The 20647-nt window shown below is 33.6% G+C and overlaps 2 protein-coding genes across 13 annotated transcripts; both read left to right on the plus strand.

The window, feature by feature from the left end:
• Positions 1-8671: 8671 nt before the first annotated feature.
• On the plus strand, positions 8672-11519 carry LOC8265240 (1-aminocyclopropane-1-carboxylate synthase 9). The gene is made up of 4 exons (XM_015717380.3): positions 8672-8905; positions 9358-9489; positions 9801-9961; positions 10081-11519. The coding sequence occupies exons 1-4, from the start codon at positions 8756-8758 to the stop codon at positions 11063-11065; spliced, it is 1428 nt and encodes a 475-aa protein (XP_015572866.3). The 5' UTR covers positions 8672-8755; the 3' UTR covers positions 11066-11519.
• Positions 11520-13305: 1786 nt separating this feature from the next.
• Positions 13306-20413, plus strand: LOC8265239 (CSC1-like protein RXW8). Of its 12 annotated transcripts, none has more exons than XR_007214727.1 (13): positions 13752-14090; positions 14220-14516; positions 14634-14780; positions 15227-15290; positions 15418-15627; positions 16299-16475; positions 17300-17598; positions 17825-18101; positions 18681-18959; positions 19429-19459; positions 19571-19662; positions 19774-19932; positions 20019-20413. XR_007214727.1 is itself a non-coding variant. In XM_048370771.1 (13 exons), exons 2-13 carry the CDS (start codon positions 14236-14238, stop codon positions 20075-20077), a joined length of 1863 nt encoding a protein of 620 aa, XP_048226728.1. In that variant the 5' UTR covers positions 13755-14090; positions 14220-14235; the 3' UTR covers positions 20078-20413. The 12 variants fall into 12 exon arrangements, 9 of the variants coding, with proteins under 9 accessions (XP_015575716.2, XP_048226724.1, XP_048226727.1 ...); XM_048370771.1 differs by having other exon boundaries at positions 13755-14090; positions 18681-18737; positions 19764-19932; XM_048370769.1 differs by having other exon boundaries at positions 13756-14090; positions 19764-19932.
• Positions 20414-20647: the final 234 nt, after the last annotated feature.

Here is a 20647-nt window from a genome sequence, read left to right on the forward strand (position 1 = left end):
CCAAATTGCAATAAATAGAAGTATTGACATTTATGACTTTGTTTATTTCTTAATTTCTTTTTAAGACTAAGAGCTGAAATTTATGACTTCAAACTCGATTTAGCTTCTAAAAACAGAATGATGGTTGAACTCACCGGCATTGTCAGGAAATCGACTTCTTTGAACTTAATTTTCTTCTGTTTTTCTCTTTTACGGGATTTTATCTTTCATAATAAATAGATTATTATTTAATGCTAATTCAACTCAGGATTTCTCTTTCCTTCTTAATAATAAACCTCAATCTTTAAATTATTGCAGCAAACAGTTAAAAAAGAATAATAAATTTTTATATAATAATTAGAATACGTAACACATTTTTATTGTCTACAAATTTATAAATATTCTATCTACATGTTATATATTCAACTAGTACTGCACAAAAATTATTTCAAACGAGCAAACTGAATTAATCTAATTCAATCCAAATTAAAAATTATAGTTTAGATTGTTTTACTATTAATTATGGTTTTAAAATTTTTTATAAACTAAATTTTTTATTTTGATTTTAATTAAATAAATAAAAATCCAAATCCAAGCAATTATATAATAAAATTATGTTCTCTTTAGATATCTATTATATTATAATAGTTTTTAAAAAAGTATCATATTATAATAGTTTCTTAGTTCTGCACATGCAACGCCAAAGATCTCTACGTATATTTACATTCCATTTTTCATAAAATTTTATCTAATTTAATTCTTTTTTTACTTACAAACTTCTCAAAATTAAATATTAACCCTAATTTGGAGTAAGCTATTTTAGATGGATGAATGCTTTGCACTTTACTTAAGCATATGATTTACTTTAATAATATGTAAAGTATAGCTGTAATTGTTTTTAGAAATTAAAGATATCTATTGAATTTCGATATTTTAGAGAATTTTCATTTATTTCTTTGATTTCTACTAATTATTTTAATTTTAATTTTTATTATTATTATGCTATAGAATTATAAATACACGACCTGAAATTTGTAATTATATAGTATTTTTGTATAAGGTTGATTGTTATTGATAATATAATTTTACTTTTATATTTGTTAAATTTTTTTTTATAATTTATTTTATTTTTTACTTTTATCAAATCGACTAAATTATTTAATTTAGTTAAGAGTGAAGTAGTTGTTGAGTTTTTTTTTTCTTTGTTTTTGACCCATGAGGAAAGCCCAACTATTGAGCCCATTAAATTCTTATTTAGACTTTCTATTTTGGGAGCATATTATTAAAAAAACGGGTCTGCCACTATCTAAAATATAAGGACAGAAAAGAGAGGAGAAGTATATAACAAACACATAACAGAGAAAGAGAAAAGAGAGAGGAGAAGAGAAGAGAATACACAGCAGCAGAAAAGTTCCGTTTTCCGTAAATTGAACCGTTGGATCGTCGTGATTTTTGGACAGCAGCTACACAGCATCTGGGCCAATATTTTGGACGGTGGAGATCGGGTTTTGAGGTCCGGAGGTCGGGTTTCGTTGGTCTGGACAGTAGCTAATTTTCTGGTGATATATTTCTTATCTTGGCTCTATTTTGATTCCATACACCTTGATGTGCTTACTTCCAAGGATATGATGATTTTGTATGCCTCTAGTATTATCTAGAGAAGACTTTGTATTGCTCCTTTGATGATGATAGTGGATTTAAGCGGCCAAAATGGTCCCGTGGTTTTTCCCTAGTTTATGGGTTTTCCACGCTAAAATTTCGGTGTCTTTGTGTTGTTGTGTGCTTACTGTTTTAGCTCAATATCTTGGTGCATAGCAGTGGTATTGTGTGTGTTCTAATTGCATTAAGAACACCCTATTTGTTTGCATCCTCAGGGGTTCATTCAAGTTGGGAAAGTTTAGACAAACGGAGATTAATTCCGCATTTATTTATTTACCGTTTGTGGTTGTTTTTCCCATCAAATTGGTATCAGAGCCTGGTTCTTCTGTATTGGGTTAAACTTGTTTGAATGATGGAAGCTAACACAAGTAGGATGATCAATTTGAATGGTTCTAATTATCATATTTGGAAAGGCAAGATGGAAGACCTACTTTATGTGAAGGATTATTATTTGCCTGTGTTTAATACTGATAAACCTGAGAGTAAAACAGATGCAGAGTGGAATATTTTGCATAAACAGGTTTGTGGGTATATTCGTCAATGGGTTGATGATAATGTTTTGAACCATATCAGTGGAGAGACTCATGCTCGCACTTTGTGGAACAAGCTTGAACAGTTGTATGCTAGAAAGACCGGAAACAATAAATTATTCTTAATAAAACAAATGATGAGCTTGAAATACCATGATGGAACTCCACATCGCGATCATTTGAATTCTTTTCAGGGAATCATAAATCAACTTGCAGGAATGGGTATCAAGTTTGAAGATGAGATACAAGGCTTGTGGCTCCCCGGGCACTTTACCTGGGACTCATGGGAAACTTTTAGAACATCATTGTCCAACTCTGCAGCAGATGGTATTATCACCATGGAATTAGCTAAAGGCAGTGTTTTAAATAAAGAGATGAGAAGAAAGTCACAAGGTTCTTCTTCACATTCTGATGTCTTAGTTACATAAAGCAGGGGGAGAAGTCAGAGTAGAGGTCCATGTAACAAAGGGAAGCATCGAAGTAAATCCAAAGGAAAGTTTGCTGATTTTGAGTGCTATCATTGTGGTAGAAAAGGGCACACAATACGGTTCTGCAGGCAATTGAAAAAGGAGAAGAATAAGAGCGATTATAGCAATCAAAAGAACCATAAGAAAGATGAGGGTGGTAATGGCAATGCTGAAGTTAACACTACTACCGATGAGTTCCTTATTTGTTCTGATCTTGATATGATCAACATTGCACATGTTGATTCGAGCTGGGTTGTTGATAGTGGTGCTACATGTCATGTAACATCACAGAGGGATTTTTATTCATCTTATACTCCAGGTAACTTTGGTAATGTTAGGATGGGTAATAATGGACTATCAAAGATTGCAGGCATCAGAGATATTTGTTTGAAGTTTGACACTGGGATAGAGTTGGTTTTACATAATGTAAAACATGTTCCAGATATGAGACTTAATTTGATCTCCGCGGGCCTACTTGATGATGATGGTTACAGCAACAACTTTGGTAATAGAATATGGAAACTCACTCGTGGTTCTTTGATCGTGGCTAGAGGTAAAAGATGCTCAAAGTTGTACATGACACATCCAAAGATCTTCAAGGATAGGGTCAATGCTGTGGTGAATACTGACATGACTGATTTATGGCATAAGAGACTTGGTCACATGAGTGAAAAGGGGATGTCTCTTTTGTTGAAGAGAAATGTGTTACCGGGTGTGCATGATATTCATCTAAAGAAGTGTTCTCATTGTTTGGCAGGTAAACAGAACAGGGTTTCCTTTAAGAGCCATCCTCCTTCCAGGAAGGAGAGTATACTTGATCTGGTATACTCTGATGTTTGTGGTCCTATGAAGACTAGGACACTTGGTGGTTGCTCCTACTTTGTCACATTCATTGATGATCACTCCAGAAAGGTATGGGTTTATACCTTGAAATCTAAAGATCAAGTATTTGAAGTGTTTAAGCAGTTTCATGCCTCGGTTGAGAGACAGACTGGAAAGAAGCTTAAGTGTATTCGGACAGATAATGGAGGTGAATACATTGGCCCATTTGATGCTTATTGTAGAGATCATGGTATTCGACATCAAAAGAGTCCTCCCAGGACACCACAGTTGAACAGATTAGCAGAGCGGATGAACAGGACTTTGATGGAGCGTGTCAGATGTTTGTTGTCACATGCAGGGCTGCCAAGTTCATTCTGGGGAGAAGCTTTGAATACAGCGGTACATGTTATTAATCTAACTCCTTATGTTCCTTTGTCTTTTGATGTACCTGACAGGGTTTGGAGTGGCAAAGATGTTTCTTACGGTCATTTAAGGGTCTTTGGATGCAAAGCTTTTGTGCACATTCCTAAAGATGAAAGATCAAAGCTTGATGTGAAGTCAAAACCATGTGTTTTCTTGGGTTATGGCCAAGATGAGTTTGGTTACAGATTATATGATCCTGTCCACAAGAAACTTATTCGAAGCCGAGATATTGTGTTTGTTGAAGATCAGACCCTGAAAGATGTTGAGAAGAAAGAGACAGTTCCTCAACATAATGATGATGTTACTGATTTGGATCCAGTGCCTCCTCAGCATGTAGAACCATCTCTTGACGATGATGTTCAGAATGATGAACAACATGATACTGATGATATTGATGCTCCAGAACAGCCAGAGGTGGATGGAGAATTTCATTCAGAGATACCGGTACCAGACGTGCCACCATTTGTCCCACTTAGGCGGTCTACAAGAGATCGTCATCCTTCCACTCGTTTTTCGGCCTAATGAGTATGTCTTACTCAACGATGGGGGAGAGCACGAATGTTATGCAGAGGCCATGGAAGATGAGCACAAAAGGGAGTGGGTTGAAGCCATGCAAGATGAGATGAATTCCTTACATGAGAATAATACTTTTGAGTTGGTGAAGTTGCCTAAAGGCAAGAGAGCTTTGAAGAACAAGTGGGTCTACAAAGTGAAGATCAAGAGCACACCGCACAACCTAGGTACAAGGCTAGATTGGTGGTCAAAGGGTTCAGTCAGGAGAAAGGGTATTGATTTTGATGAGATTTTCTCTCCCGGTCGTGAAGATGGGATCTATTCGTGTTGTTCTTGGTTTGGCGGCCGGCCTTGATCTTGAGGTTGAACAGGATAGATGTCAAAACAGCTTTTCTTCATGGTGACTTGGATAAAGAAATCTACATGGAGCAACCTGAAGGTTTTCAAAGTTAAGGGAAAAGAAGGCTATGTGTGTAGACTTGAAAAGAGTCTTTATGGGTTGAAGCAAGCACCAAGACAAAGGTACAAGAAGTTTGAGTCAGTTATGGGGGAGCAAAATTACCGAAAGACTACTTTAGACCATTGTGTTTTCTTCCAGAGGTTTGGTGATGATGATTTCATCATTTTATTGTTATATGTTGATGACATGTTAATTGTTGGCAAGAATGCAGAAAGAATTACTCAGCTGAAGATACAATTGAGCAAGTCTTTTGCTATGAAAGACTTGGGGCCAGCAAAACATATTCTTGGCATTCGGATCACTCGAGATAGAGCTTTGAAGAAGCTACACATGTCACAGGAGCAATACATCGAGAAGGTGCTTCGCAGATTCAACATGGATAAAGCTAAAGAGGTTAGTTCTCCTCTTACTACTAACTTCAGGTTGACAGATAAAGATTGTCCATCTTCTGAGAAAAAGATTGAAGAGATGGATAGAGTCCCTTATGCCTCGTAGGGAGCTTGATGTATGCTATGGTGTGCACACGACTGATATTGCCCATGCGGTGAGGTGTTGTTAGTCGTTTTCCTGTCAAATCCGGTGTAAGAAGCATTGGGAAGCAGTGAAGTGGATTCTCAGATATCTACGTGGTACTTCCAAATTGGGTATAACATTTGGAAATGGAAAGCCGATACTTGTTGGTTATACTGATTCTGATATGGCAGGAAAGAAGGACAACATAAAATCCACTTCTAGATATTTGATGACTTTTGCAGGGGGAGCTGTGTCATGGCAATCGAGACTGCAAAAGTGTGTGGTTTTATCCACCACCGAGGCTGAGTATGTGGCTGCAACAGAAGCGTGTAAGGAGCTATTATGGCTCAAAAGATTTATGCAAGAGATTGGCTTTGTGCAACAGCGCTACGTGGTTCTTTGTGATAATCAAAGTACTATTCACCTTGCTAAAAATTCTATGTTTCATAAACGAACCAAGCATATTGATGTGAGGTATCATTGGATTAGAGATGCACTTGAAGACAAACTATTTGAACTTGATAAAGTTCATACTGATGATAATGGTGCCGATATGTTGACAAAGGTTCTAGCAAGGAAAAAGTTGAAGGTATGTTGCTCCATCGCCGGTATGGCGAACTCTTCCTCATAAGTCAAAAAAAAAAAGGGGGGAGATTTGTTGGGTTTTTTTTTTCTTTGTTTTTGACCCATGAGGAAAGCCCAACTATTGAGCCTATTAAAGTCTTATTTAGACTTTCTATTTTGGGAGCATATTATTAAAAAAATGGGTCTGCCACTATCTAAAATATAAGGACAGAAAAGAGAGGAGAAGTATATAACAAACACATAACAGAGAAAGAGAAAAGAGAAAGGAGAAGAGAAGAGAATACACAGCAGCAGAAAAGTTCCGTTTCCCGTAGATTGAACCGTTGGATCGTCGTGATTTTTGGACAGCAGCTACACAGCATCTGGGCCAATATTTTGGACGGTGGAGATCGGGTTTTGAGGTCTGGAGGTCGGGTTTCGTTGGTCTGGACAGTAGCTAATTTTCTAGTGATATATTTCTTATCTTGGCTCTATTTTGATTCCATACACCTTGATGTGCTTACTTCCAAGGATATGATGATTTTGTATGCCTCTAGTATTATCTAGAGAAGACTTTGTATTGCTCCTTTGATAATGATAGTGAATTTAAGCGGCCAAAATGGTCCCGTGGTTTTTCCCTAGTTTATGGGTCTTCCACGCTAAAATTTCGGTGTCTTTGTGTTGTTGTGTGCTTACTGTTTTAGCTCAATATCTTGGTGCATAGCAGTGGTATTGTGTGTGTTCTAATTGCATTAAGAACACCCTATTTGTTTGCATCCTCAGGGGTTCATTCAAGTTGGGAAAGTTTAGACAAACGGAGATTAATTCCGCATTTATTTGTTTACCGTTTGTGGCTGTTTTTGTCATAAGTAGTTTTATTGGTTTAGTTAGAGATGTTTATTTCCAATCTATCCCTAAATTCAATAATAGCAAAACTATGTTATTTTAAGTCAAATCACTGGTTTTGAGGTCAATGTGGCCGAAAATCTTATTGGGCGCATTTAGCATGGGGATGCTTCACTTTCAAACAAGAAATGATAGCAATACTGTCGGTAATTCTCTCCACTTTGAGTATATCCGCAATTCTAATTCTATATATTTAAATCTATTTGTATTTTTCTTTCTTTTAACGCCCAATATATAATGTCACAGTAAACTTTAAGCAACCAATCACGTGTTAAAAGGATTTCGATGTATTTTCAAAATAAGAATTATTATTGATTTATACGGCTGTAGTGCTTCACACCTTAATCAAAATATTTGGAATACACAATTTTGGTTGTAATTAATCACGTGTTATATAGTTGTGGCGTACTTACCCCACCTTAATCGGAACAACTTTAATCAAATATTTGAACTAAATTGTTTTCATCATAATGTGATAAACTAATATATGCTATCACTGACAAAAATAAATATCAAAATATATTTAGCACTTATTGTTTACATCATCATTAATATATATATGTATATATATATATATATATATATACACGCACACTAGTGTGCCTATGCATTTAATGCCTCCTATTACTTCTTATTAGAAAAATTATTATTATTATTTTAATTGTAAATAATAATGTGAAATAAATTAATAAAAAAAAGTTAAAAACTTACAAAGTAGTAATAATTTAAAATACTTTTAAATACCTTCCAGATTTTTTAATAATAACTTAAGCTTCTATTAATACAGTAGATATAATTAAAAATCACATTAAAAATGTTTATTTAAATCTTTTTGATATTTAAATTTATCTTACATATAAATATACATATTTATTGTATAATCAAAATATTAACTAATAAGTTATTTTTATAATTAAATAGTAATTTTAATCTTAAGAAATATATTAATTTTATTTTTAGTATGATATTAATATATTAGATAATAATGTTTAAAAACATTAAGTAATAAGTTATTTACATGATTTTAGAATATTAGATACTATTTGTTGTAGTGTTATTAACCATATATTCACTTAGAGAATTGGAGAGAAGAAAAAAGAGGATAGACCTCGAGGGACGGAATGGGAATTGAAAATAAGGGTTTGGATTTACCTTTTTTGTGTGAGTTTATAAGAATATAATAAAAAATTTGGCAAAGTGTTAGACGTGGAAAAAAGATTAGAAAATAAAACATATAACAATTATTAAATACAGCTTAAATTAAAAAGTAAACGTTTTATTACATGTAAGACTTATACGTGGTCTTAATTTTAAATTTATCTATTAACTTAACCTATTTTTTTTGACAGAATCATTAAAGGTAATATAATAAACGCATATTTACTAAAAAAATTAATAGAGTCAATCTATGACAAGAAAGAAAATGGATGTATATGTAATGCCACTTATAAAAAGTTTTATTATTAACATATTAAATATTTATATTCTAATATTAAATAATTACTTTGTTATATAAATTTACTTTATAAACTTTATTGATAAAAATATAAGATTTAGTGTATAGGGATACATGTTTTGGGATTTAGATGAATGGGAACAGAAACAAGAAAATTTGAAATATATTTTAAGGGATGCAGCTCTAACAAAAACAGTCTCTCGGTGGTCAAAAGGAATCAGCACCATCCATTCATTGAATGCGTATTGTCGGGAAACTTTGACGCCTCTGGGCCACTCCCTCTGCTTCTCCTATATATATCCTACTCCATATGCTTCACTCCCTTCCCAAGCTAGCTTAGCTATACCACCCTTCTCTCTCTCTGTAAATACGTGAGAGTGTCTCTCTTAGCTAGATTCTTTGTTCTTTCAAATATTCTCTCTTAGAGTATTAGTTCTAGGTACCTAGTATATTCTAGATATACATGATCAACATGTTGTCTACTAAAGCGGGTCGTCATTCCCATGGTCAAGACTCTTCCTACTTCTCAGGGTGGCAAGAGTACGAGAAGAACCCATATCACCAACTTGGTAATCCAAATGGAATTATTCAGATGGGTCTTGCTGAGAATCAGGTATGTAATGTTACCATCACATTCCTCCATTCATTCATTTCTGGATATATAAATATATATAGAGAGAGAGACAGTATGTGTCATTAAGCTATCAGCATAAGTTTAATGTGGTGGTTTTGTTTTCCCCCCTCAAAAATTCGGGCTCTTCATATTCATATGGAAACTCCGTTAGTAAACAAGCATCGCCAGTATTTACTAAATTGAGCGGCTCTGTGCTAACACAGTACTTTCCTTTATTAATATATAATGATTAGAGTTTTAACATTTTCCACATCTTTCTTCTTTTGTTTACGGCTTTTATATTTTAGAGTGGTGTATTTATGTCACGTGTGAGATTTTGCTACGACAGGAGTTCGGACAGAACTCTCTCCTTCCTCTCCCTTGTTTTTTTCCAACCGTAGGTTCAGTCTTTTAATAGTTACAGCATGCAACTGCCTTTTTTCTTTTTGCAGCTTTCATTTGACCTTATTGAATCTTGGCTGGAGCAAAATCAAGGCATAATGGATTTGAAGAGGAATGGAGAATCTATTTTCAGAGAACTCGCTCTCTTTCAAGACTATCATGGCTTACCTGCGTTTAAGAAAGTAAGTTTTATAAAAAGAATCACATATTACCCTACAAGATGGCTGTTCTTCATGTATATATATATATATATATAAATATATAATTTTAAAAGAAACATTTAAACCTCATGATGCACATAGTTATTTTCGTGCTCTTTAAAAGAAATTAAATGCTCTACCAAAAAAAAAAAAAAGAAATTAAATGAAGAGATTTCTGCCCTTGTTATATATTGAGCTATTCCTTGAATGAATTTATAATAAGACTTCTTTGTACTTTGAGTTTGTTTAAATTATGCAGAAACCTAATCTTGATATGAACTTTACTTATTTAGGCATTAGCGGAGTTCATGGCTGAAATAAGAGGAAACAAAGTAAAGTTTGATCCAGAAAAGCTTGTGCTCACTGCTGGTTCAACTTCTGCTAACGAGACTCTAATGTTTTGCCTCGCCGAACGCGGCGATGCATTCCTTCTTCCGACTCCCTACTATCCTGGGTACGTAATTAACTTTCTTCAGTATATAATTCCTTCTTATACTAAATTTAACTTATTGGCAGAGCAAATCACTGAGCATTAATTAGACTTTGTGCTTAACTTTTAAAAATTTATGGCAGGTTTGACAGAGATCTTAAGTGGCGAACTGGAGTTGAAATTGTTCCAATACATTGCTCGAGTTCAAATGGCTTTAAAATTACCATGCCTGCATTAGAAAAAGCCTACCAACAAGCCCTAAGACTTGGATTGAAACCAAAGGGGATACTAATCACTAATCCTTCAAACCCTTTAGGCACAAGCATGACCCGCAATGAGCTTAACCATCTCATTACTTTTGCCATGGCAAAACAAGTTCATTTAGTAAGTGATGAGATATATTCGGGCACTGTCTTTGACTACCCTAATTTTATAGGCATAACAGAAGCTCTAATGGACAGACAGCTAGAGAACACCGATATATGGAACCGAGTTCACATTGTTTACAGTCTATCGAAGGATTTAGGGCTGCCCGGTTTTCGGGTTGGTATGATTTACTCAAACAATGAAACAGTAGTTGCTGCCGCTACCAGAATGTCAAGTTTTGGGTTGGTTTCATCTCAGACTCAGTATTTACTTTCAAACATGCTCGCCGACAAGAAATTTACTAGCACATACATTGAGGAGAATCAGAAAAGACTCAGAAAGAGAAAGGAGAAACTGATTGCCGGGCTTGAAAATGCAGGAATCAAGTGCTTGAAAAGCAATGCTGCTTTGTTTTGCTGGGTGGATATGAGACGTCTGTTAAAAACTCAAACTTTTGAAGCAGAAAAGGAGATATGGAAAAAGATTTTAGGCCAAGTTGGACTGAATATTTCTCCTGGGTCTTCTTGCCATTGCTCTGAGCCAGGATGGTTTAGAATGTGCTTTGCAAATATGTCTGAAGAAACATTAACTGTTGCAATGGAACGCATCAAAAGTTTTGTAGAATCAATCATCGCCATCACTACCACCTCTTCCAATCGGCAAAGAAAGACTAATTATCATCAAATGATATCTGATCAACGAGTACATATCAATAAGTGGGTTTCAAAGTTATCATCACATGATCTGGTACCATTGCGTTGAAGGTTGTGCGGAAAAGCATCAATCTTCTAGATAGGTTCAAAATGTGTAGCATTTTTATGTACAATAATTAATACAGTTTTAGGGTTAGTTAGCTGGCAGTTAATATATCTACAAAATGCCAAAATTTTGATCTTCTTTACGTAAGATGGTGACTTAGGACTGGGCACCATCATGAAACTTCACATTCTCTGAAAGAAAACTTATTCTTATTGTTTTTAATGTTCGCACTTTTTTTTTTTATTGTTTTTAATGTATGCTTGCTTGGTTAGTGTTTGTTTGGTCTTATTCCTAATAAGTAACAACAGTTGTCATCATGAATATGAAACGTACATTAATAATTGAGTCCATTTTTCTTTCTTAAGTAAATGATTTGATAAAAAGAAGATCTTATAATTTTTGCAATCAGGTCGAAGATATAAGAAAAGAAAACCAACGGTTCTATGTTTAATTTCATTGCTAGGAATAAGAAAAATATATTAAAGTACCTTAAGGGGTTCTTTATATGTATATATTAAACTGTTTATTATAAAAATTCGTCTCATATAGACAAGTTTAATAGACTTTTCATTTTTAAATATAAGCTAAAAGATTGGTTTTCTTTCATACTAATAGAGCTAATTTTCTAATTTTAACTTTAATTTAATACATTTTCAAATAGTACTTTATGAATTAATATTGTTAATCTTATATTTTTGACTGGCAAAAAAAAATGAAATTGCTAAATACTAATTAAGATGTTTTTTCACTACATCTATAATCGATGCTTGCCAAGTAATGATTAATAAGTAAACAACATTGTACATCGAAAATATTTTTTTTTTCTTATTCAATTTGAGGTGATTAAAAATAATAATAACAAAACAATATCTATCATGTATTTAAGAAAATATAGCACACATGCACAGACACATAATATAGACGAACTTCCACCTTTTTGGTATCTCTATCATATGCTATAGCTTTAGTTGTCTCAATTTGGTATCTCTTTCCTTTCAATTCATTTTTTCTATCTTCTTTGTTTCCCTTATAAGGCAAGCCAGTGGATAAGAATTCAATGTATTAGTTCACAATGGATCTATCATTTATTGTCCTACTCCGCATATCACCAAAATGGTCCAAATTACACCTAACAACATATAAATGGAATGGGAAGAATCTTTGTTAGTTTAACTAAGCTTTAAATATGTAGTTGTGTAAAATTTTTAAGAAAATACTTTACTATTCGTAAGAGTCTTGACCAATACGTTCTAAATTAAATCTAAATATATATATATCATTTCTCGAAGCATGTTCTTGTGTTCCTTTAAAGTTCTCCCAGTACGTACCCAGCTAATCTACTGGACATCAAAAGTTTACTATAGTATATTTATACAAATTGATATTAAATCATTACCATGTAAATCTAACTTCTTCATGCCCAATACAATCATGTAATTATGTAAATTTTTGTATGCGATGTCTTAATGTAGTGGTAAAATAAAAATACTTATTGCTGCAATATACTATCAAATTGTAGAAATTATTCACTTTTGCTCCTTTCTTTTTTTTTTTTGAAAAGGTTTTAAAAAAAAAATTATAAAGTGGTATCTTGTAGTTAAAGACCTTTTGAATTTAATGTATATAATGTTTCTTGACATTTTAGAATTTTGTATTTTCACCTTATGGATAAATGTCTAATTTCTTTTTCTTTTTATAATAATGGGACAATAATATAACATAGGTTTTTGAATAATAAATTGTTTCCTTAAGTTATTTATAATCTCCCAAAAATCTATAAATCATTTTTCAAAAATAATTTCTCTTTTATTCTTAATAAGATATGTAATAATTTTATCTAATATGAATTTATCATAGCTAGTCATATGCTAGATCAATTAAACAAATTTTAGTCGTATGTTAAATCAGAAATTTAACAAGATTTAGTTCATAGAATACATTTGGGCAAGAAATATGAAGTCACAAAGGAAGCAATTGCATGACCCAGTATCCACAAAGTTCTCCCAATCTAACACACTTGGCCCATACGTTGGACTTGGGGCCCAACTAATCCATCCCTGATTTGAATTTTCCACATCGCCCTTCTGATTTCTACTCCACTCAACTTAACACACACCGCAGCACATCGTAACACATACTACAAACTTAAACCGCCAAAAAATAACAGTCACTTCACTGTATCTAAGTCAGTTTGGTTTGATCCAGCGTTTTACAACTTGACCTGTCCCCTGCTTGTCCGCCACGTGGTGCATTCATCACTTTCTCACTAATCTCCATAAATTCGACAACGTGGCATTCTCATTCTCGTTCGATTTTGCTTTTTTATTGACAAAATTTATATATTCTCCGCACCCATTAATCTTTTAATTTATGCGTGTAGTAACCAACTTCGCCATTTTCTTTTCCTTTCTAATCTAAGTTTCCCTGAATTTCTTTTTTATTTTTAATTTAATTTTCCTATTTCTAGGGTTTATATAGCATTCAATTCTATCTCTCTTTTCCTTTCTTCAGTTGATTGATTGATTTTTTTAAATATCATTTTCTGGTTCTTAATGTAAAGTTAAAGAAAACGCGTGTCAATGGCATATAAACTCTTTGCACGATTTCAATTATTGTTTTTCTTCTCATTTCCCTTCCAGCCTTCGGTTTCTGCTTTGTTCAATTGTTTTTGATAGGTACCGTTTCTTAATCTTTTTTTTTTTTTTTGGTTCTGTTTAGATTTTCTTTTTTGGTTTATGATCTTTTTGTTGTTGTTTCAAAGTGCAAAATTTCTTAAATTGGATAGTAGGTAGTTAATTGAGTTATATTTGGTAGGAATTGAATTGCTTTTGGATTTGCAGTTTAAAAGTAGATGTTTTTTTCTCTTTGTACTTGTATTTTCGTTAAGTCCATTTTATAGTGTTTGGAAAGTCTTTAAGAAAAAAAAAAGCAAGAATTCAATTCAATTCTGAACTCTTTTTAGTCCGTTTTCACGTTTGGAATGGTCAGAGTCGCTAGAATTCAATGCCCTATATATAAACTTAATGTGGTAATCTTTTTTTTTTTTTTTCTCCCTCTCCGGGCATTATTAAATACAGTGGAGGATTATTTAAATTTATTTTTTTTAATGATGAAGTTTGGAAAAATGAGAATTTGTAATGAATGGCTGATTTTGCAGATACAGTGTCTGACAGATGGACATTGCTGCACTTTTAACTTCAGCTGGGATCAATATAGGTCTATGTATAGTGCTTTTATCTCTCTATTCAATATTAAGAAAACAACCAAGCAACAGGGTTGTCTATTTCGGGCGGAGGCTTGCTTCGGTTCGCATAAGAAACACTGATTTTTTCTCTATCGAGAGATTTGTGCCTTCTCCTAGTTGGATTGTTAAAGCTTGGGAAACAACTGAAGAAGAAATTTTAGCTATTGGTGGTCTTGATGCATTGGCTTTTCAACGCATGCTCATTTTCAGGTATTAGATTTCTTGATGTTATCATTGATTTAATATGCTAAGATAAATATGATGGAACAATCTTGCTTCTCATAACCATTTGCCATGTCTAATTATGGATGGTTTTGCCGTTTCCAGTATCCGTGTGTTTTCAATTGCTGCGGTGATTTGCCTTCTTCTAGTACTTCCGATGAATTATTATGGCAAAGAGATGCAGCACAAATGGATACCATCTGAATCACTTGATGTTTTTACAATAGGGAATGTCAAAGAAGGTTCCAGATGGTATGATCTTTATTTTGTTAATTATCCTGTTATGTACTAATATATCTTTATAATGCCTGATAAATGAACCTGTTGTGTGCACTTGAGCGTTTATTTAACTTCTGCTTATGCAGCCTATGATGATCTATGGGTAACTTCCATTTTTTCTTATCTGTGTTTGCTTCTTTCCTTTTATTTTTATTTTCTAATAGTTTACGACTTAGAAAAGTAAGAGGAACCATTATGATTCTAGAAAAACGAACCAGGTGTAGAGATTTAAATAGAGGCTTTTTTTTATGATTCTAGAAACTTCTGATTTCTATTTGGCTATTTTGCCAACTGATGTTAATTCTGATCAATTTGTGTGTGATGCCAATCCAGTAATTTTTTGTGACTTACATTGTACACAACAAGTCAACAAGATGTGATTACTAATTCGTCACTTTCTTTTCTTTTATCCTTTTCAGGCTTTGGGCCCATTGTCTTGCTTTGTATATTATATCCTGCGCGGCCTGTGTTCTCCTTTACTTTGTAAGGGTGTAAACCATGTTCTGCTTCTTCTCTTCTTTTCCAGTTGTTAGTGGATGCACTTGTTTCTGCCCGTATGCAGCCATGTATAAATATCTTGTGATTGTTTTGACCTTTGGCATTTCTGTAGGAGTATAAAAGCATTACTGAAATGAGGCTGGCACATATAACTAAATCTTCTTTGAATGCAAGTCATTTTACAATTCTTGTTCGTTCAGTTCCATGGTCTCCCGGGGAATCATACAGTGAGACAGTCAAAAAGTTCTTTGCAAATTATTATGCATCAAGCTACTTGTCACACCAGATGGTGTATAAACGTGGCCTTATTCAGAAATTGATGGTGCGCAGCTGACTCATGATTTCTTTATCAATGTAATTTACTTTCATTTTAACGCTTTGAACATATATAGCTTAAGTTATGTTTTAGTCAACTTTTGGAATTTTTGACATCCCTGACATATTTGGTCAGTAGCAAATTTTTTATCTGTACTTTCATAAGAAAAGAAGATACAGTGACAAACTTCTGTGAATATTTTGCCATCTTAAAATTTTCAAATGATCTGAATTAATATTAGCATATGCTTCGAAGTTTGTCAGGAAACTCTTAAAGTTGCATATGTGTTTTAGATGTTTGAAAGACTTTCCAATTATTTTCTTACTTTTGCTTTGCATTTAATTTTGTAGCTCGTGGGTCAACATACATCCATTATTTTTCTCTTCTATGTTAATTCAAGAATAGTAACTGATTCCACAAATCTATGGGTTCTTACTCATGTACTTAGTATATCACATTTACTTTATGTCTACATGCTTGATATCTGATCTTTTTCCTCATGTATTATAAGGTAGTGCTGATGATTGCAAATTAAACAACTTTTTCTTCTTCTTCATTGCTCTCCTTGTTACGTAATTTACCTTTGCATTGTCAATCCTCATGCATTGTTTGTTTGTATCATATGGTGCATGATACTATTTGGAAAATGCTTTTTTTTTTTTTTTTCTTTTTTGCAGGTGGATGCAGAGAAGATGTGCAGCATGATTATCCCTGTTCCTATTGATCGTCCGAGTCTAAGGCCATGTTGTCTTTGTGGAAAAAGTACTACTTCCTTTAAGATCCTTGCAAGTGAAGCAGAGAGTGTAAAGGATAGCATCAGCATTGCTGATTTAAATGTAGCTACGCCAGAGAATGTAAGAATCTTGAGCAGTCAAATTTTAAAATGATATAGTGGATATTCATGATCCCTAAATATATCCCTTTTTTTGTTTGGTTTTTCATTGATCTGATCCGGTACATTTTGCTTTACTGCTGGTACTCATGCTGGTTTTGCATCATTTAAGTGGTATTCCTTCCACATCCCATGACATTTTCTAATTTGCTCTAAAATCTTTATGTTCAATTCGTTCTAGCCCTTACTAGCTTTGAACTTAAGTGTAAACTATTGCATGGCAATCTAGTAGTTTGTAATTTAGTTGAATGGCACCTTTTCATTATCTGTTGAGAGCACTTTTATGTAAATATACATGTAGAACTTAGATTAAGAACCAATTCTGAACTGGGACATATAACTGATTCACAAATGTACTGATCAGAAGTAACATGTAAATATCTAAACTTTATTTAACTTTGTTGATCTTTTATGCAATTTAATTATCATGCTTTGATTTTTTTTTTTCTAGTGCCTGTGATTCCTAAAATCACAATTGGTTACTAGAGGTAGGATTATATAAGAATTATAGAACTAATTCAACTAAAGCAAGCCAAGTTCTTCATGGACTGGGTGGATTAGCTAGTTAATTTAACTGATTAACTGGTATGCATTGGAAATTTTACTCCAAAGATACTTGCATTGTTATGCATCGCTTAATCTTATTTTCTTATTTGTTTATGGTTGTTGCATTTTCTAATTTATTTGGGTATAGAAGTTTGAAAAGCCAATTTTTGTTTTTAAATTTTGATAATTTTGGATGAAAAGTGTTGCATTAAAGCTCAAATTATATTTGGTTTAATACAGGAGTGCGCTGCTGCTTTTGTTTTTTTCAAGACTCGATATTCTGCTGTGGTTGCCACACAGATGCTTCAATCACCAAATCCCATGTTATGGGTGACAGAATTGGCCCCTGAGCCACATGATGTTTTATGGTCAAACCTCTCTATACCATATAAACAGCTTTGGCTTCGTAAGATAGCTACACTGCTGGCTGCAATAGTCTTCATGTTTTTGTTTCTTATTCCTGTGACATTTGTGCAAGGTTTGACTCAACTAGATAAGCTATCAAGAACCTTCCCATTTCTGAGAGGACTTCTAAAAAAGTGAGTACTCTGTTGTTATGATGAATGGTGCCTTATGTATCTGTTAAAATTTTTGGTGTACTTTTGATATGACTTATTAATTGATTCTTTTAATGGATAAAGAATAAGTTTCACATGTAAAAAACAAATGGCTTTTAAAACTCATAGCTAAATTATAAACTACAAGTAGTTGACATAGGCTAAGATGTACACGATTGCTTGCAAACTTATTTATATTTCTGTGCAGGGACTTCATGAACCACGTGGTAACAGGATACTTGCCAAGTGTCATCCTCATGTTGTTTTTGTATACTGTTCCACCAGTGATGATGCTCTTTTCATCAGTTGAGGGGCCTGTTTCTCGTAGTGGAAGGAAAAAAAGTGCAGGCCTGAAAATCTTGTACTTCACGATATGGAATGTTTTCTTTGTTAATGTTCTCTCAGGTTCCGTTATTAGTCAGTTGAATGTCTTCTCTAGCGTAAGAGACATACCTATGGAACTTGCCAAAGCAATACCTACTCAGGTGATGTTATTGTGATTCTGATTATGTTATTTTGATGCATATGTTCCTATAACTTGTACTACTGTATTGAGATTCTCACATATGGTTTCTGTTTAATTCTCTTAGTTTTCTGCTTTTTTCTTTCTTGTGTGTGACTAATATTTTAATTTTGATTTTAATTTTGAGATTGTAAATCTTCAGTAACTACTTGATAGAATTTTAAATTTATACCGTACGTAGGACAACAATTGAAGCCCTGAAAATGTTCTTATAGTAATTTGGATTGTCATATCGAGTGGAATGTGGGTCATATCACTTATTATTATATACTGATTCCTTATATAAATACAGTTACATATATGAATGGCGCACTGTCTTTACATATATAATTGTACTTATTGAAGAAGAAGTCGGAGATAGATTGGAAAAGATTAGGATTGTCAATTCGTAACTATTGAATAGTGCATATATTATTGATATCACTCTATTGCTTAATTATATAGGTTTAGTTAACATAGATTCACTTTATGTAGAAATGCCACCACAAAACATTATGATCAATTTGCATTTTCATTAATATTCTCTTTTTCGTATTCACAGGCTAGCTTCTTCATGACTTATGTTTTAACGTCAGGTTGGGCAGGTCTGGCCTGTGAGGTGATGCAACTTTTCCCTCTTAGCTGCAACATGATCAAAAAATTCATTCTCAGAAACGACAAAGATTCATCTGATGACCTCATGACCTTCCCATACCATACGGAAGTCCCAAGAGTCCTACTGTTTGGTCTTATTGGGTTCACCTGTTCAATCATGGCGCCCTTAATATTGCCCTTTTTGCTGGTTTATTTTTCATTAGCTTATCTTGTATACCGTAACCAGGTTATGATCTCCTATCTCTGCTTTCTGTTCCCATTTAAATTGTGTCCATTGCTGAATTGAAATTAAATTCAAATGATGTTCCTCTGAGCAAGCAAAGTCTGCTTCAAGAATTAGTTGTTTGGCCTGCAAATGAACTTGTTTATGCAATTTATTCTTCAACTCATAACATTTGATTTGGATCTTTAGAATTGAGACTTCCTGCTTTATTTTGAAACTTTCTGTGACAATAATTTTATTTATAGAAATTGCCATATGATTGTCAATTTCATTTATGTAGTTGCTGTAAATTGAACAATTTGGGTATGGATACCTTAGGGGACATGTAGGAATATATTCATGATTAATAATTTTTAGATGTGCTATAGCACAGTGATAGAACTGCACACAAAAGAAGAGAGTGGATTCCTAAAACATTCTATGCCTATTCTCTGATACCATATTCAATTAATCTGGTTTTCATTTCTTGCAGATTCTCAATGTATATATACCAAAATATGAAGGTGGAGGGCATTTTTGGCCTATTGTTCATAACACGACAATCTTTTCATTGGTTTTGACACAAATTATAGCTCTTGGGGTCTTTGGGATTAAAGAATCACCTGTTGCTTCAGGTTTCACCTTTCCGCTGGTTATTGGCACTCTTCTTTTTAACGAGTATTGCAGGCTGCGATTTTCCCCAATTTTCGACAAGGATCCTATAAAGGTAGCCTTGGAACTGGATTTTTCTGTGTTCTTTTCTCCATAGTACATGCTTTGTGTCTACTTGTATGTTGTTATGATTTTTATTTTTCTCGAGTTGATTAGATTCTTATAGAGATGGATAGAGACGACGAACAATCTGGGAGAATGGACCAGATCTATCAACAACTACATTCAGCATATTGTCAGTTCCCAATAACTGCTCATGAATTCTGTGGATCTGCACAAACCCCTCAACATAAATGTGGCAAAGACCCAGATGATGTTAAGTCAGGTTTGATTTGAGTTTTCAATTAACTCAGGAGATTTACTTTTTTTAGGATCAAAGAAGTAATTGGTTCTATACGTTTTACTTTTCAGGAAAGGAAATAAGTGAAGTAAGTGAAACATGGGCTGTTGTCAATTTTGAAAAAGAATAGCCTACTGTGAAATTTAGTTCATGCATTCTGTATATTAATTACACGAAATTTAGTATATGTATTACACCAGCGTCATGCTGAAAGGTACCTGAAGTGTCGTCCTGAAAGGTAGCACTGGGACGCGATACATGATAGGAAAATATAGTGATACGTAAATAGGTATAGGATTTCCTTTTGGATTTCTGGAGGATGGGGGACGATTAAGCGTTGTGTAATTGATACACGGTAAAATTCACACGTCAGAGGAGAGTAGCAATTTTGATTTGTATTTTAAGCTAATAGTTTGTGAACTCAACTCTTCAAGCTTTTCAATAAGAGAATGCCAATTATCGAGCACTAGGTATTGTTTTGATTTTCCGTATAGATGACTGGATGTGTAATCAGCACCAGAGCACCTCCGTCTGCAGCTTTGATCACAGACAAAGTGTCATCCATAAAATGGGAAGGAAAAAGGGGTAAAGAGGGTCTCACGGATTAGGCTTTTAACATTCGTTGTGTGATTTCCTAGTGTCTTCGTCTGTATGCTTTACCCTTTTCTCTGAAATGTGTTCACTGTAATATCCAGTCACA

Source organism: Ricinus communis, chromosome 2 (genome assembly GCF_019578655.1).
Source record: "Ricinus communis isolate WT05 ecotype wild-type chromosome 2, ASM1957865v1, whole genome shotgun sequence".
NCBI lineage: Eukaryota > Viridiplantae > Streptophyta > Magnoliopsida > Malpighiales > Euphorbiaceae > Ricinus > Ricinus communis.

Excerpts from the sequence above, each read along its gene's own strand:
- LOC8265240 (XM_015717380.3), top strand. The coding sequence starts at position 8,756 with ATGATCAACATGTTGTCTACTAAAGCGGGTCGTCATTCCCATGGTCAA. Across the intron at positions 9,490-9,800 it reads GCTTACCTGCGTTTAAGAAA|GCATTAGCGGAGTTCATGGC; the intron begins GTAAGTTTTATA and ends TTACTTATTTAG. Across the intron at positions 9,962-10,080 it reads CCGACTCCCTACTATCCTGG|GTTTGACAGAGATCTTAAGT; the intron begins GTACGTAATTAA and ends AATTTATGGCAG.
- LOC8265239 (XM_015720230.3), top strand. The coding sequence starts at position 14,236 with ATGGACATTGCTGCACTTTTAACTTCAGCTGGGATCAATATAGGTCTA. Across the intron at positions 14,781-15,226 it reads GTCAAAGAAGGTTCCAGATG|GCTTTGGGCCCATTGTCTTG; the intron begins GTATGATCTTTA and ends TATCCTTTTCAG. Across the intron at positions 18,102-18,680 it reads CCAAAGCAATACCTACTCAG|GCTAGCTTCTTCATGACTTA; the intron begins GTGATGTTATTG and ends TCGTATTCACAG.